The 14,172-nt window shown below is 43.9% G+C and overlaps 1 protein-coding gene across 22 annotated transcripts in view; it reads left to right on the top strand.

Moving 5' to 3' along the window:
* The window catches only part of UNC79 (unc-79 subunit of NALCN channel complex), a 282,253-nt gene extending 269,858 nt beyond the window's left edge, over positions 1 to 12,395 (top strand). For 15 of the 22 annotated variants that reach the window (XM_086708939.1, XM_086708942.1, XM_086708934.1 and 12 more), the window contains 3 exons: positions 8,972 to 9,013; positions 11,217 to 11,369; positions 12,153 to 12,395. In XM_086708939.1, coding sequence (XP_086565065.1) covers positions 8,972 to 9,013; positions 11,217 to 11,369; positions 12,153 to 12,233 — 276 coding nt within the window. In that variant the 3' untranslated portion in view covers positions 12,234 to 12,395. Of the gene's footprint in view, positions 1 to 8,971; positions 9,014 to 11,216 lie in introns of all 22 variants that reach the window. The other 7 variants (XM_086708935.1, XM_086708940.1, XM_086708927.1 and 4 more) reach the window with 1 other exon arrangement.
* Positions 12,396 to 14,172: the final 1,777 nt, after the last annotated feature.

Here is a 14,172-nt window from a genome sequence, read left to right as displayed (position 1 = left end):
AAAGAATAAGCATTCCTCATTAAAAAAACAACAGAAAGAAAGGAAGAAAGAAAGAAAGAAAGAAAGAAAGAAAGAAAGAAAGAAAGACAAAAGAAAGAAAGAAAATAAGAATTGACCAAAAATCAAATCAGAAACTATGAGCTTGATTCCAAAGGAAAGAAAAAAGAAAAGAGGAGGGTAGAAAGAAAAAGAAGGGAAAAGAGAAGAGAAGGAAAGAAAAGAGGGAAAAAAATAATTAAAAAAAAATTTTTTTAAATAGACTAACATTCAAAACTACAGGACAGTTGTCTGTTGGTGCCTGGGATGGGTGGCTGTGATGGTCTAGAGGAGAGGCCGTCTGGTTAGGTCAGTGTCAATCTCACTCTGGTAGATAAATAGTTACCAGGCATGGAGAGGCGGGGTTTGGTGTAAGCGGGTCCCACCTCCACTGGGGGCCATTGTGCTGTTCCCTGAAGCCCCACCATGTTGATTATGGGGATAATAATAGTGACACCCGAATATCTCCTCCCCAGACCAGGTGTCTCAAACCACCCTGTTCAGGCAGCCCTCACAGAGTAGCTCAGGCATCTGGTGTGTCCTCCTAGGCACTTGGCTGGGATTCAAAACCTGATGTCTTAAAGGACCCACACCCCATGGACCTAGTTCTGGGGTAGCTCCATGCTGTGCAGCCAACAAAGGGCCTCTGGCTGTTGCCTGCAGGGTCTTTTGTCATTGGAGGTCACTACACTCTCTTCCCACAGTAATTGAGGGAGGGGACTGCTCTCTCCCAGCGTGCCCCCCGAGATCGCTCCGGTACCCTCCCCGCCAGGCGAGGAGGCGGGCTCCCTCCCCGCCAGGCAAATGCACACGGCAACACTCTAGTCCTGGGAAAGTCACGCACCCCTGAAAACTCCAGTCTTTAGCTCTTAAGCCTGTTTGCAAAGTAGAAACTGGCTCTCTCCCTATTCTTCGTTCCTTAGTCCATGGTCCAGAGAGGTTTTTCTCTTGTCCAAACACAAAACCACACTTCCACAGCCACTCTTTACCTCCTTTTGTCTCTCCATAGAAGGGGTTCCCCCTCTTTGTACCTATGACACCGTTTTCTCTCTTCCAATTCATGAATAGGCACCTCTGTCCCACCAAACTTTGTCCACCTGTAGAGATTTCTCTGTCACTCCACAGCCTGTATTCTTGGGTATTCCAAGTGTCTGACTTCAGTACAGCTGTGTTTGAGGGACAAGGGAAATTCTGGTCCCCCTACTTATCTGCCATCTTAACTCCTGGCTCTCCTCTGTTTCTTGGAAAAGTTTTTGTAGATTTATTATTATTTTTCACTTAAATATTTGGTAGAATTCACCATTGGAACTGCCTGGTCTTGAAATTTTCTTTGCAGAAGAGTTTTTTTTTTTTAATTTTTTTTTCAACGTTTTTTATTTATTTTTGGGACAGAGAGAGACAGAGCATGAACGGGGGAGGGGCAGAGAGAGAGGGAGACACAGAATCGGAAACAGCCATCAGCCCAGAGCCTGACGCGGGGCTCGAACTCACGGACCGCGAGATCGTGACCTGGCTGAAGTCGGACGCTTAACCGACTGCGCCACCCAGGCGCCCCTGCAGAAGAGTTTTAAATTATGGATTCAATTTTTTTCAATAGATAGTGCTATTTAAGTTTCCTGTTTATTCTTGAGTCATCTTTGGTGTAGTGTCAAAGAATTTGTCCATTTCATCAAAGTAGTCAGTTTTATTGGCATGAAATTGTTTATAATATACTTTTAATATCTGTAGGATCAGTAGTTATGCTACCTCTTTAATTCCTGACACTGGGGATTTGTGACTTCTTTTCTTTTCTTTTCTTTTTTCTTGTCAGTCTGTATAGAGACATATCAATTTTAGTGAGCTTTTGACTAACAAACTACAGTAACCAGGCTTTTGGGTTGTTTTCATTGATTTTTCTCTTTGTTTTTTTATTTATTATTTTCTTTCTTCTATTTATTCATTTCTATTTATTTATTCATTTCTATTTATTATTTTCTTTCTTCTGATTAGATTTAATTCACTCTTGTCTATTATAAACAATATCTTTTTTGTCTTTTATAAATTTCTTTGTAAGCACTGGTTTAGTGGTATCCCACCATTCGATATTCTGTGTTCTCATTTACATTCAGTTCAAATTTAAAAAATTTTTGATGTTTATTAATTTTTGAGAGAGGGACAGAGACAGAGACAGAGACAGAGCACAAGCGGGGGAGGGTCAGAGAGAGAGGGAGGCACAAAATTCAAAGCAGGCTCCAGGCTCTGAGCTGTCAGCACAGAGCCCGATGTGGGGCTCGAACTCCAAAGTTGAATGCTTCACCAACTGGGCCACCCAGGTGCCCACGGATTTTTAATTCCATTTGTGTTCAGAGAACATACTGTATATAATTCCAGTCATCTTAAACTTACTGAGACTTGTTTATGTCCCAGAATATAGTTGTTCTTGGTAAATGCTCAGTGTGCCCTAGAAAAAATATGTCCTCTGCTGTTGTCAGGTAGTTTCCTATGCCAGTTGGTTCAAGCTTATTGATAGTGTTGTTCAAGTCTTCCATATGTCTGTCTACTTATTCTATCAACTGTTGAGAAAGTGGTATTGATATATCTCTGTAATTATGGATTTCTTTGTCTTTTCAAGTTTATCAATTTTGCTTCATGTGTTGTGAGTCTCTGTTATTAAGTGCATAAATATTTAGGATTATTATGTCTTCTTAATGAAATGAATTTTGAAATGGCTGTCTTAATCTTCATTAATATTCTTTGCTGTGAACCATACTTTGATATTAATAAAGGTAGTCCAGTTTTCTTTTGGCTGGTGTTAGGATGGTATATCTTTTTCCATTCTTTTATTTTTTACCCTATTTGTGTCTTTATATTTTTCAAGTATATTCCTTATAGGCAGCATGTAGCTGGGTTTTGTTTTTTTTAAAAATCCAATCTGACAATCCCTTCCTTTTAATTAGGAGTCTTTAAACCATCTTCATTTAATGTGTTTTGTGCTATTTTGGGGCCTAAATCTATCACCTTGCCATTTGTTTTCTGTAATTCCCATCTGTTCTTTGTTTCTTGTTCCTTTTTTTTTTCTTTTGCCTTCTTTTGGATTGAATTTATAATGATTAAACTCTGACTATAATTTCCTCTTCTTTTTCTAGTTTCTTAAGATCGAAGCTAAGGTTGTTATTTTGAGAAACCTCAAATATTTAATGCACTGAATTTCTTCCTTTAGCTGCGTTCTTCCAAATTTTTATATGTTCTCATTTCCATTCCGTTCAAAATACTTTCTCATTTCCCTTTTGATTTCTTCTTTTCCGACAAGTCATTTAGAAGTAGAAGTGTGTTTTTTAATTATCTTATTAGCTACCTGTCTTAGGGGTTTTTTTTGTGGTTGATTTAGAGTTTATAGTATCCATTTTTGACTTACCACCTTCAAGTAATATTATACCACTTTGTGTATGTTATAAACATGTGTAGAAGTAAACCAAACCATACATTGTTATTATTTGTTCTTTAAACAATTATCTCTTAAAGAGACTTAAACTTTTTTTCAATATTAACTTATATTTGCTATTATTGCCATATTTATATTTGCCATTTTCAGTGTTTTTCATTCCTTTTATGGATCTAAACTTCTATCTTTTTTCTGCTCAAAGGACTTCCTTTATTCTTTCTTTAATTTTTTTTTTTTGATGTTTTATTTGTTTTTGAGAGAGTGCGAGCAGGGGAAGGGCAGAGAGGGAGGAGAATAGAGGATCTGAAGCAGGCTCTGAGCCAACAGCAGCGAGCCTGATGCAGGGCCTGAACTCATGAACTGTGAGATCACGATCTGAGCTAAAGTCAGATGCTCAACCGACTGAGCCACCCAGGCGTCCCTCCTTTACTATTTCTTACACAGGTCTGAAGCGCCTGGGTGGTTCAGTTGGTTGAGCGTCTGACTTCGGCTCAGGTCATGATCTCATGGCTCGTTAGTTCAAGCCCCACATTGGGCTCTGTGCTGGCAGCTCAGAGCCTGGAGCCTGCTTCGGATTCTGTGTCTCCCTCTCTCTCTGCCCCTAACCCACTTGCATTCTGTCTCTGTCTCTCTCAAAAATAAATAAACATTAAAAAAAAAAAAAAGCCTATTTCTTACACAGGTCTGCTGGTGACTGATTGCTTCAGCTTTTGTGTATGAGAATGTTTTTATTTTGCCTTCATTTTTGGAAGATATTTTCACTGGGTAGTGAATTTTAGGTTCAAAGGTTTGTTTGTTTTCAGTGCTGTAAAGATGTTTCTCCTCCAGTCTTCTTGCTTCCATTGTTTCCAACAAGCAATCTGTATTATTCTAATCTTTTTTTCTCCTGTATGTAATATATGGTTTTGTTGTTGTTGTTGTTGTTGTTTGGTCTCTTCTAAGATTTTCTCTCCACAATTATTGTTAAGCAATTTGATGGTGAAACACCTTAGTGTAGTTTCCTTCGTGTTTCTTGTGCTTGGGTTTGTTGAACTTCTTGCATCTGTGGATTTATAGTTTTCTTTATATTTGGAAAAGTATCAGCTATTGTTTCTTCAAATATTTCCTTCTGTGCCTCTACTTGACACACTCAATATTTCCTCTAGTTTCTTGACCCTATTGAATATAGTTATAATAACTGTTCTAATGTCCTTCTCTATTAATTCTGTTACCTGTATCATTTGGGTCTTTTCCAATTGATTGATTTTTATTCTCATTATAGGTCACCTTTTCCTGCTTCTTTGTATGCCTGGTAATTTTTTATTACATTCTTGACATTTTGAATTTGACTTTCTTGAGTGCTGGATATTTTTGTATCCCTATAAATATTTTTGAGCTGTATTCTGTGTTATAGTTAAATTATTTAGAAATAGTTATTTTCCTTTTGAAACTTGCTTATAAGCCTTGCCAGGTGATCAGAGCTGCATTTTGTCTAGAGCTAATGTTTCTTCACTATTAAGGGACTAACCTTCTAAGTATTCTACCTGATGTTCTATTAAATGTAAGAATTGTCTACTGTCACCAGCTTGTGGGAACACAAGCTGTTGCTGGTGCCATGTGATCATCTCTCTAATCTCCTGGGGTTGTTTTTCTTCAGCCTCGGGTAGTTTTTCTTACATGTGTGCACTGGTCAGTATTTAGCTGAAGACTCAAGGGGGACCCTTTATGCATCTTCAGAGTTCTCTCTCGTGCTCTCTTTCTGTGAAGCTCTCTCCTCTGCAGTATTCTGCCTGACAGACTACACACCTCGACCTCCCTGGACTCCCAGCTCCATCTCAACTCAGGAAGATAGTTAGGCTCTTCCCAGGTCCCTCCTCCTGTGCTACTGCTGGCAAGCTTTCTAGCAGTTAGCTAAGATATTGTAGGGCTTACCTTGTTTCCTCTCCCTCGGGGATCACTGTGCTGCATTGCTGATGCCCAGTGTCTGAAAATCATTGTTTCATACACTCCATCTGGAATTTTACTCGTTCTAGGCAAGAGGGTAAAATCTGGTCTTTGTTAGTCCATCTTTGCTGAAAGAGAAAGTTTTACAACTAATTTTAGTTTTGAGGTCTAGAACAAACATGGAGTGAAATGAATACAGTCTAACTGAGCAGAAAGTCTTCATTTATCCTGTAGCATAAACTGAGATAAAAGGAAATGTATCACTTTTATTTTGGTGGAAAGCAACCTTTTTTTTTTTTTATTGTCCTTCCATTTTCTGGATATTGTTTCTGCAGAGGAAAAAAAAAATCCAACCAACTTTATTATGACATTACACAACCCAGAATAAATTACATCTAATTCCTACTGACAGCTTTGTGGGAGCCACTAGGAAAAGAGAACTGAAATGAGTGTTATTCAGTAAGTCAAATTGGCATTCCTGAAATAGGATGACTGCTGGCTTATATAATGCTATCAATAATAATGAGATTTAACTTGAAGGCTTCAGTCATGTGATTCTTAAGTCACAAACCTGAAGGGCCTTTGCAGATATATTTTAGAATGATACGGTCACGTGTTTTGTAAATGGGCTAATAGCAAAAACCCCTCTAAACCCAACCTCACTATTCCCCTTGATTGCCTCATACAGGCCATTAGCCCCAAGAACAGCACTGGGAGAGGTGTCCACCCAGGGTCAGAGTACTCAGTGCCTCCTGGCTTCTACCCTCCTTGGTCCCTCAGGATCTTAGCAGGAGGTTAGTTTGGGCATTTCCTAAATATCAAGAGGCATATAGGCTTGCTCCATATTAAATAGGTCAAAAGTCAATGCAAGTTTGTAGACATTAGGACCCTTAGAGCTTGTTTTTTGCTGTACAGACATTGGAGAGGAAGTGGTTAGACTAGTTTATTTTTTCCCAGTCAGAATGTTTACATGAGCCAATCCTGCTAATGGCCAGAGAGCATATAGCCTTATCTGTCTCTGATGTTTGTAATCCCACAAGTTTTTTATAAGGGTTGGTGGTTGGAGGAGGCAGAGAGAAAATGTCATTTTCTGATATTTTGAGTTTTTGTCCAATTATATCATCTGGTACATATCATACCACATTCCTAAACACAATATTTATGCTAGAGACGGAGTATTACATGGCTGCAACATGAGCCATGTGCTTAGGGGCGAACATCAGTGGAAGTCAAATTAGCAAATTGTGTATCTCAACAAAATGCTCAAAGCAGAACTGCAACCAGATTGAGCCTTGGGAACAAAAGCATAGAGAGAAATGTAATTTGTCACTTCACCGTGTGTGTGTGTGTGTGTGTGTGTGTGTGTGTGTGTGTGTGTGTGTTGATGAATCACATGAGCCTTGCAGCCCGTGGCCATGAGTAGTAAACAGACAGGTCATTATCCTGCATCCCAGCAGTCCTCCCACTAATTCTTTCATTTTGTTCATGGCACAGCTCTCCTCCCATTTGCCCACACTTTGAAACCTCACCTTCGGGGCGCCTGGGGGGCTGAACATCTGACTTCGGCTCAGCTCATGATCTCACAGTTTGAGCCCCACGTCGGGCTCTGTGCTGACAGCTCAGGGCCTGGAGCCTGCTTCGGATTCTGTCTCCCTCTCTCTCTGCCCCTCCCCCGCTCGTGCTCTTTCTCTCTCTCTCTCTGTCAAAAATAAACATTAAAAAATATATATAAAAAAAAGAAACCTCACCTTCTGCTCTGACCTTTTCCTCGCTCCAAAGAGCAGACCTGTCCTCAGACCCTCTCAGGTTGTGTCTGCAGGCAGCCACCCTTCTCCCTCCTGGAAGCCATGCCTGGTCTTACCTGGACCATCGAGGCAGCCTCCACCTGGCCTCCATGGTCCATTCTCTTCCTCGTCCTAGTCTGCAGATTGCTGCCACAGTGACTTTTCTGGAACACAGCTCCACTCATGGTGAATGGGGCTTCCCTCTTCAAAGTTATATTGGATTTGGAAACGAATCCAAATCCCTTGATGTGGCCTCCCAAGGCATCATGGGTGGATGATGAGGGGCCTCACCTCTGCTTTTCTAAACATGTTTCTCGTGACCCCCCCCCACCCCGAGAACCTCACGCTTCAGCATCAACTGAATCCCTAACACCTCCTCACCCTTGGCACACTCCCAACTGTGGGCTGTGCTTCCTGGAGTGTACCCTGGACTTCGTTTGCTAGGACTGCTGTGAGAGCACCACAGAATAGGCAGCTGAAACATGGAAACTTCTTATCCCACAGTCTGGAAGCCAGAAGTCCGAGGTCAGGGGGCAGCAGGGTTGTTCCTTCTGAGGGCTGTGAGGGAGAATCTGCTCTATCCTGACCCCCTAGCTTCAGGAGGTTGGTTGGCAGTCTTTGGCTTTCTTTGGCTTGTGTCCAAATCTTCCCCTTTTTATAAGAGCATCAGTCATATTGGTAGGGGCCCATCCTACCATAGAAGGACCTCACCTTAACTCAATTACATCTACATTGACCCCTCTTCCAAATAAATTCCCATTCTGAAGCAGTGTGGGTAGGGACCATGAGGGGTCACAATTCAACCCATGACACTGTACTTCTCTGTTGAATTTGGAGTAGAGAGGGTTGGAAGGAACAGAGTGAAGTGATATGATGCATATTTAGTATAGTAAAGATCTGAGCAATGCTGTAATAAGGAACCTAGCATCTCCAAACTTACTGTACCAGTGCTCCCTCCCCCATTTAAACCCACCAAACTAGAGTCCTGTGGGACACACTTTGGGAAACACGGTCTTCTGTCCCTAACTTGTGGATTTACGAGGCAGCCTTATATTCCGGAGGGCTGAAACGTGGCTGAGAGACCAAAGCAGGGAGAGGGGAGCTGCTCCTGGAGGCCCTTGGGCCAGACACCATGTGGCTTCCTAGGAAAGGCACAGCAGAGGGGCTCAGGGTGGGCCAGAGAGGCAGCAGAAGGGCGAGGCTCCCTAGATGCCTGCAGTTTGAGCGGCTCGCCCTCTGTTAGAGCAGGGACCCCGCTGCTCGCCTGCATGTGACCTGTGCCGTCCAAACCTCTGGCCCAAGTCACTCTTGCTGTGTTCCCACCTTCCAAACCACAGCCAGGCTACTTTGGGGCTTAATTTTTTTTTCCATCACTGAAGCATTTCAACCAATTCCCAGGGATATTTTCTTAAAGACTCTGGGCAAATAGAGTCGCCATCCCACTCGGAGACTCCGTCTCAGAGATCCTGTGGAGGAAATTCTGTTTCAAGAAAGTGAGGATTTAATTAAATAAATACACATTTAATTTCCCATGTGTGGTCGCTTTCAAGAGACAATCAGTCATTTACTCCAAAGTGTGTGTTTCAGGCACTCATGGGGCACTTATTAACCTCCAAATGCCACCAGCTCAGCAGGGTCTGGCCTCAGAAAGATGTTTTCCTGTTAATGGATAACTCCGCAGCAGGGTCCCACCCTTTTGTGATGTCAAAGGGGTTCTGTGTGCTCTGCTTTTCTGTGCAGTAATGGAAGCGAATGGGGGTGGGGATGGAGACCGCTAATAACAAGGCCTCTGTGTTTCTCCACACAGCTGATACCTATGTGGTTGCCGATGATCCAGTCAAATACCAAGGTAAGTCATCCCTGGTGGACTGGAAGCCCAGTCCCCTCCAGAGAAGGGTCGTGACATTACCAGGGCTCACTGATGCTCCACTTACCATGGAGCAAGGTGAATTCACCCTGCTCTCGGCCGCCAGTGCTGATAAAGTGGGAGACTGTGGGCCAGGTAAGGGCCGTGCAGGCCGAGGTGATAGCAGGGGCCATGCGCGTCCTGTTCGCTCTCTATGAGGATGTGGGTGGAGGGGGGATCCCAGAGTCCGGACGAGGCTCAGTTCCTGACCAGAACACAGGCCTACCCTACCTTTAGAGGACACACATGGGATCTGGGCCCACGCGTGTTCATTGCTATCTCCTGCCACTAAAATGGACTTTTTGTGGGGTGCCTGGCTGGCTCAGACAGACAATAGAGCGTATGACCCTTGATCTCGGGGTTGTGACTTCAAGCCCCACGTGGGGTGTAGAGATTACTTAAATGAACTGTAAAAAATAAAATGGACTTATGGGGCACCTGGGTGGCTTCGTCAGTTAAGTGTCTGACTTTGGCTCAGGTCATCATCTCACAGTTTGTGAGTTTGAGCCCCATGTCAGCTGTGCTGACAGCTCAGAGCCTGGAGCCTGTTCGGATTCTGTGTCTCCCTCTCTCACTGCCCCTCCCCTGCTCGCCCATGCTCTCTCTCTCTCTCTTTCAAAAATAAACATTAAAAAGGTTGTTTTTTTTGTTTTTTTTTTTTAAATAAAATGGGCTTTAAAAAAAATGCTTATTTATTCTTGAGAGAGTGCAAGTTGGAGGGGGCGGTTACCGAGAGAGGAGGACAGAAGATGCAATGTGGGCTCTGCACTGACAGCGGAGAGCCCCATGCAAGACTTGAACTCACAAACTGTGAGATCATGACCTGAGTTGAAATCAGACATTCAACCAGCCGAGCCATGCAAGTGCCCCTAAAATGGACTTTTTGTGACAAGAAGAATTCTATTAAGGAAGGATAACATTGAATGAATGATGGACTTGAGCTAGAAGGGCAAGGATCTGGCCCCATCCTTTGTTTTACATATGAGGAAACATAGGACCAGAAAGAAGGGTAACTGGGAGGGGGGGGGTGCAGTCAGGAAGGGAAAGACCCTGTCCCAGTGACTTTTCCGCTGCCAGACCCCGCCTCGAGTGACACACTGTCATCACTTGGGCAAAACCTACTCCATGACTAGTAAAGTTACTTGACATTATGATGGCAGAGCTTAGCCACCTGCTCCACCCAAACCTGGGCTCCGTCTACGGCGTGAGGATTACAGGACAAGCAGGGGGCAGAAGATGGAAACCTTCTGCCTGAATTTCTTCTCAGAGTTGGGGAGGGATGTTGGCTGAAATAAGGGGGGGGTGACCTCAAGGTACCCAGACACGGAGAGAGAAATGCAGCCATCTGCAGTGACTGCAGGCGTGGTCTTGTTCGTGGTGTTGGTGCAGTTTGTGGCCACAGGTGGGGGCCCCGACACCGCCGAAGTCCTATCTCCCGCTAGCTTTTACTATGAAAACAGTCACTTGTACTTCCTCCTTGAGGCATTGGATTGCCCCTGCCCCTGGTTTGTGGAACTCTGAGGAGGCCCAGAGAGCTTTGGACCTAGCTTCTCTGTGTGCGCTAACACGAAAACAGAGAGACTGTAACCATGATTAAAATGTAATGAGCACATATTACGCGCCAACTTCCGTTCTAAACCCTCCGTTAACTCATTTATCCTTAAAAAACAAACAAACAAACCCATGAGGTGTTACTGTCCCCAGTCTGTCCATGAGAAAATCCAAACGCAGCCCGGAAAACCTTGTTCCCAGGGTTGTCCACAAAGGAGCTAGGATTTGAACCCAGGGAGCTGGCTGCAGAGCCCAGGCCCTTCGCCGCTGTCCCAGGCCCTCGTGGTGAATAAGCGCCCAGGGGTCAAGAATACGTGTCAGCTGTCAGTGCCCGTTGCAATGGATGAGTCAAGCTGGGATTGGCATTACTGGGATGGATCTGGGCCAGAGTGACTTTAGAATCATGCTGCCTGCCCACATCCCCTGCCCTGCACGCTGCCAAATTGGAGAGCTGGCCTTCCTGTTCAGGCCAGACAGCGCTTGAACCACGTAGGAGTTCTGCCTGCAGAAGATGCCCAAGCCGGCGCTCCCTGGGTTGACCCTGCCCACTTGGAGGAAAGAAACTAAACTTAGATGTCTTGCCCTTTCTTAACAGCACTTATCCGCCGGACTCCAGCTTCGCCTCCAGGCCATTCAGAACCACGTGAACCACCACAGCTTACGGACGCTGCCGGGCTCCGCCCAGAGCAGTGCCGGCCTGGTGGCCCTTCGCAAGTGGCTGCAGTGTACCCAGTTCAAAATGGCCCAGGTGGAGATCCAGTCCTCGGAAGCAGCCTCTCAATTTTATCCTCTATGAGCGGACTTCTCGGCTCTCAGTGTCAACACTCTGGTTTAGCAATAATGGGTTTCAAAACAAAACAATTTGATCCAAGCAGGTTGGGGAACATACTGGTACTGTCCATTCTCTTTCTAGTCTAGTAAAAGACGTGCAAAGGCCAGAGAGGGCCAACAATGAAGCTTTCTTGCTACACATATTTCTGATGACTCCTTGGGCTATCTGATTAAGTGTTTCCTTACATTATTTTTTAAAAAACCAAATCATTTTTCTTTAACTAACTTCTATTTTTTTTAAGAAAAAAAATAGACTGGTGGGTACTCACAGAAAAGTTGTATAAGTCCCCCTGTTGCTATTTTTGATGATAGAGAATAAATAGGGTTTTTGAAACCTTTGTAGTGTTTTTTCTTAAAATCCACTCTTGGCAATGCAATAAAAAACCCGTCACCACAAGCCAGTGACACTTGACTGAAGCTTTTTGTCATTATCCTGGGAAAAGTGGCAGCTTGCAAGGACCATTACAAAGTGCACTTAGAAATTAGGTGGTTAACCTGTGCCAATTGTTTTTTTCTTTGTTTTATAATCTCATTTTCCAAAACTGTCCAGTAAGTTTTATTATTTTTAAAACTAATTTTTCAACTCATTCGTTCTAGGCTGTACTTTCTTGTAAGCTTTATGACAACCACTTAAGTTTTGTGAATAATAAATTTTATTCTTTTGTTAATACTTGTAATACAATTCAATTTAAAACTGTAGATCGCACACTGGACCAGACGACTCCCCACGCTGGCACAGAACACTGCACCTGAAGTTATGTTTCATAAAACAGAATTTTAATAGTGTAAGAACACCAAGATTTATCAGCACTCCTACTTAGCATTTGACTGTGCATTCACAAATGATCTTTCTCTTCTCTATCCCTGTAATGCACTGACGACAAGAAGACTTACTATACATTTAAGCTGTATATTGAAATGCTATTAAATGCATTTTTTATTATCTCTGTGAGCCTGGGGTTTTTTAAAATCAGTTTATACGTTTCTTGTAAACTTGGAAAACTCCTCTAACTTCCCTTAAAACTTAAGTACAACTATTGAGAGGAAAGGCTTTCTTTCGGGTCATTTTGGTAAGAGAAATACACAATTTACTTGAAGTCTGTTCTCCAGGAAGGACCTGAAGGCACGAGGCCATTTTATTTATTTATTTATTTATTTATTTATTTATTTATTTATTTTTAATTTATGTTGGTTATTAGGAGGCCTCTCTTTTCTGCTGGGAAGTCCGATCTCTTCACGCTTCTCAGGGGGAAACAAGTCCTCAATTGTTTAAGTGTTTCACGTGAGTTCTAGAAAGACAAGGTGGGAGAGCTTCGTCCCTATGAAAATTTGCAGGGAGCCACTCGGTTCCTAGATTAAGAACATAGCAATGATCATTCTTCATATTTTCCGAATGAGCTCTTCTGAAAGGCCATCCCCAGGTAGAAGGCTCCCTGTTGGGCTTGGTTATGCCTCCGTGAATGTTCTGTCTCGTATAGAAAGTTGTGCGTGTATTTCTCTCACTTGTAAACTGTGACAGCTTTGAGGTTATGTCCTGTCTCTGTATCCCCATGGTCTGGCACGTAGTACGGGTTTAACTAATGTCTGTTGAACTGAATGGACTTGATTAAGCAACAGGTCTTTCTTGAGCCACCCAGTGGGCTCAGCAAGGGCTGAATTGTGACTTTTTTTTGAGCAGCGATTCCTGGAGCGGGTAACAGACACAGGCCAGAGCGGGAGGCCTTCGCTGCTTTCCCCGTGAGGGGTTTAACTGACTTCCCCATCTCGGCTCAGCTGTAGGCCAACCCTTTGCTGGTCCTGAGCCCACCCTGCTGCAGACAGCCGGGATCTTAGCCGTCCCATCCTACCAACAAAGTCCAGAGTCCTCCACAGGCTCTTCTCCAGCTCCAGTTCTTTCAGTGGGCTCAGTGTCCCTTTGTATTTGCATTTCCCCCCTCCCCTCCCTCCAAGGGCCAGAGATGGGCCCTCAATTCAGCCCTCTTGACTGGGCCCCCATCTAAAGCTTCCTACTGTCCAGACATGTTTCCTTTACTCCAGGTCTGCCTCCTTGCCCCTGAGAACCGTGACCCACCTTCCTGCCAACCTGACCCAAATACTGTCCTTGATGGGACCCTGCCTACGTCACTGGTTTAGAGAGACCAGTAAGCCTCTTCTCTGACCTACACTGCCCTCACCCCCATTCTCCAGTGTCCTCATCTTCTTTTTATATCCTTATGTTAGCCACTCACCCCCCTTCACTCCCGGGGTGAGTCGGACTCAGGTTCTTAGAAGAAAAAAGTGGAGAAAAGAGGGGACAGATGGGAGTTTAGCAGGACTGGCCCTAACAAGAGGAGAAGCCATTCACCTAGATCAGGGGTGGGCCCACTGCCTGTTTTTGTAAGGTTTTATCAGAACACAGTCCCACCCGCCATGTACATCCTGTCTATGATGCTTTTGTGCTACAAGGGCAGAGTCGAAGAGGTAGGACAGAGACGTGCGGCCCTGAGAGCCTAAAACATTCACCATCTGGCCCTTTGCAGAGAAGTCTGCTGACCCCTGGCCTAGCTGAAGGCCACTGAGAGAAACCGCGTTGAACCTTTGCATGGATGTAGCTTCCTGCCACCTCAGGGCTTTTGAAATGTCATTACTAATATTTCCTCATCTGTATGATGGGGGTAATGGCACATTCTAATTCATAGGGTTGTTGAGGTGATACAAGGATGCAAAGAGAGCAGTGCCTG

This window comes from Puma concolor, chromosome B3, assembly GCF_028749965.1.
Source record: "Puma concolor isolate L17-30 chromosome B3, mPumCon1.1.hap2, whole genome shotgun sequence".
NCBI classification, from domain to species: Eukaryota; Metazoa; Chordata; class Mammalia; order Carnivora; family Felidae; genus Puma; species Puma concolor.
This window is presented reverse-complemented; position numbering and strand designations above follow the sequence as displayed.